Below are 2,991 nucleotides of genomic sequence, written 5' to 3'. Positions count from 1 at the left end.
CCAACCGTCACCTCCAGGCGCTCTCAGCGTGCCTGACCCAGCACACCTGCTAGTGCTAAGGCTGGCAGGGGTTCTTGGCGTGTTTAGGTTAGGGGGCTGCAGCAAAGTGAAAGAGGCCTCCATGGCCCTCTGCACCGGAATGCCACACCCTACCTTGGCTTCTGAGTCTCTGGCCACTGCAGGCCTGGTCCAATGGGCTTGGTGTAAGGATGCAGGTCATTTTGGTCATTCTTATGATACTGATGTGTTTTACACTATTCCTAGGTTAGCTGACCTCTCTCTGTCAGTTTAGCATAGTCCATGTATGTGGACAGAGCTTTGGGTTTATTGGTTGGTTTTGACAGTGGAAGAATGGTTGATTCCTCGAATTTTTTTGTTCTCTTTGTCTTTCAGGACCCTAAATTTTCCCCTCCTTTTTTTCTTATTTCTCTTTACCACTCAATTGTGAAATACCATGGGGGTTTTCTGTTTGTTTGTTTGTTTGTTTGTTTGTTTGTTTGTTTTGACTTCCCCACAACAGATTATGTACTTTAAGCCAGGCCTGTCCCTTTAATTACATCTGTCTTTTAAAAATCTTCCCAGCTTTCTGATTAGATTCCTATTGCCACTATACCCACACGTTTTGCGGCTTAACACAAGCAAATGGTGTTACCTTACAGTTCTAGAGGTCAGAAGTCTACACTGGGTTGGCAGGGCTGTGTCCCTTCTGGAGTCTCCAGGGGAAGCCTCTCTGAGTATGACTCCTCTGACACCTCATATACATATCACACAGTATTTGTCATTTTGTGACTAACCTATGTCATTTAGCACAGTGTCCTCAAGTTTGATTCATGTCACAGCCTGTGAACAGAATTCAAAATTGGAAAAGACATGAAAGCGTACAATGACTTTGCTCCCATTCATTCTTCCATCCATGCGTCCATCTATCTGTCCATCAAGCATGCCTTCACACTCTCATTCATCATGCATTTACCTATGCAGGCATCTGTTAATCATTACCTAAATCCTCCTCTGTGATTGGCCCTGGGAAGATGAGGCATCCTCAAGGAGTCCCCAGGCTACCACAGTGGACTTCCCTCAGGGATTGTCTGCTTTCTCTGGGTGGTGTCAGTTCCACTGCAGTGACAGTGTCTCAGTCTTCGCCGTCCTTGGACCTGGTGGCCGTTGCCTGCCATGTGCGGAGATTCTAGCCATAGAGTGTGCATCCATGTGGCTGGAGCGCTGCCATGTTTCAGGGAGCGGAGCCATGAGCCTGGGAAGCTTGCAGTTGGTGAATGTGTCACTGCAGGGGTCTGAGCAGCTGCTCTCCTCTTTGGTGCAGCATGAAGCACATCCTCCCATCTGGCCAACCTCATCCTGTTCCCAGCAGCCCCCGCCATATACAAGCTCATTCGGGCTGCATGCAAGTCGCCTCCATCCGCTCCTGGGAGCAGCTGGGCTACCTCTGCTCCTGGGAGGACAAAGGTATTTAAACTCACAGTGCCCCAGTTGATGTCTCCTTCTGCCCATTTAGGTCCAGGGACGTCTGCCGTTATTTTTGTGGCTTTTCTCCTGGGCTTCAAGGTGCTGCTGATGATGAGTTTCACAGTCACCTACATCCACAGGTGGCGGGACCTGTAGCAGGTGAGTTGGAGGCAGTTTTTAGGGAGGAATGTCAGGGTCAACCTCCTGGGCTGGAAAGAGGAGTCCAGGGTGTGCCCACGTGGTCACCACAGCCTGACTTAGCCTCAAGAGAAGGTTCTGAATGCTCTTTTTTCTCAGAAGCTTCCAGCTCTTACACACTGTGTGGTGCCTGGAGTTTGAAGGTTTTCAAATTAAATTATGTGGGACCCTGCGGATGGTGGTCCAAGGTGGGATGAAGGTCAAAGCTTCAAGACCAAAACTGTAAAGAGTCCCCCATAAACTGTTATATATTTCAGTTTTCATATGAGACATCTTGGGAATGAATAAGAAAGTATTGCCCAAGGCAGCTACTAGAACCCACCTGAGAGGCTAGTGGTGAAGATGAATGTGGGAACGGAAGAGAGTTCAGATCCCGGAAGGAGGTGTGTGGGGGTGGTGGTGAGTAGGGGCTTCCTTTCTTATCTGTGCATGAACCCAGGACAAACAGAGTGCCTGCCACTTCGCATGTGCTCAGTAAATATTTGTGGAATTAATGCAGGAAGGAAGGATTGACCCTTTTGCTTCCATGAATGAATGAATGAATGACTTTCCTACAGCTCTTCCCTGTCACGGGATATATTGCCTTCTGCCCTCTCTGAGAGGCTTAAATAGGAAGAAGAAGCTGCACAAACCTGCAGATTGTCCAAGGCCCCTGCCCTTCACTCTGTCAAACCCACCTCCATCACCAACATGCTCCTTCCCACACCCTCCTGATGTTGCTTCTCTGTGGTAATAAAGCTGCATCAAGGATGGCCTTCGGTCACGGAGACTCAAGGATGTCCGGACCTGATGCATTGAGCTTCACACTGGCCCTGCCTCCACCCAAACCAGAACCGGGAACATGAAGAGAACAGATTTCACCTCCCCTGACCATAAACAACTTTTAATATTCGGAGATTTCACTTTTACCCAGAGCTTCTGCCAGTATAATTTTATTTTAACACATAGATACTTGAAATCACTAAGTTGAATAAACATTTTACTATTTTGAACTTTATAAAGAATATTAATGGTATCCATGGACCTACCATCTCTCTTTGCAAAACATTAAGATATTGCTATTATGTTCTCTGTTTCTTTTGAAAAAACTTTGAAATTCAGTATTTTGATTCATGGTTTTACATTTTTACAACATGTGTGTAAATCCTTAAGCATTATTTAATATTACTTTGCCTCATAAATTTTATTAAAATGCTATTTTTCTGTATGAAACATTCTGGAACTTGTATGCTTAACACGGTTCTGTGTGTTTTAATAATGTTGACATATGTGACTCCATTTTACTAATTCTCCATACTCTACAGTTTCCTATTGTAGGATATGCTATGA

The 2,991-nt window shown here is 45.7% G+C and overlaps 1 protein-coding gene across 1 annotated transcript in view; it reads left to right on the top strand.

Moving 5' to 3' along the window:
* Positions 1–2,654, top strand: part of LOC102759846 — a gene marked incomplete at its 5' end in the record, with an annotated part of 28,893 nt that extends 26,239 nt beyond the window's left edge. The window contains 2 exons of the mRNA XM_015560596.1: positions 1,514–1,623; positions 2,220–2,654. Coding sequence (XP_015416082.1) covers positions 1,514–1,620 — 107 coding nt within the window. The remainder of the gene's footprint in view (positions 1–1,513; positions 1,624–2,219) is intronic.
* Between the last annotated feature and the right edge of the window lie 337 nt (positions 2,655–2,991).

The sequence above is a fragment of the Myotis davidii genome, unplaced genomic scaffold (genome assembly GCF_000327345.1).
Source record: "Myotis davidii unplaced genomic scaffold, ASM32734v1 scaffold1255, whole genome shotgun sequence".
Taxonomy (NCBI): domain Eukaryota; kingdom Metazoa; phylum Chordata; class Mammalia; order Chiroptera; family Vespertilionidae; genus Myotis; species Myotis davidii.
The sequence above is the reverse complement of the archived record's forward strand: the minus strand, read 5'-3'. Positions and strand labels throughout refer to the sequence as shown.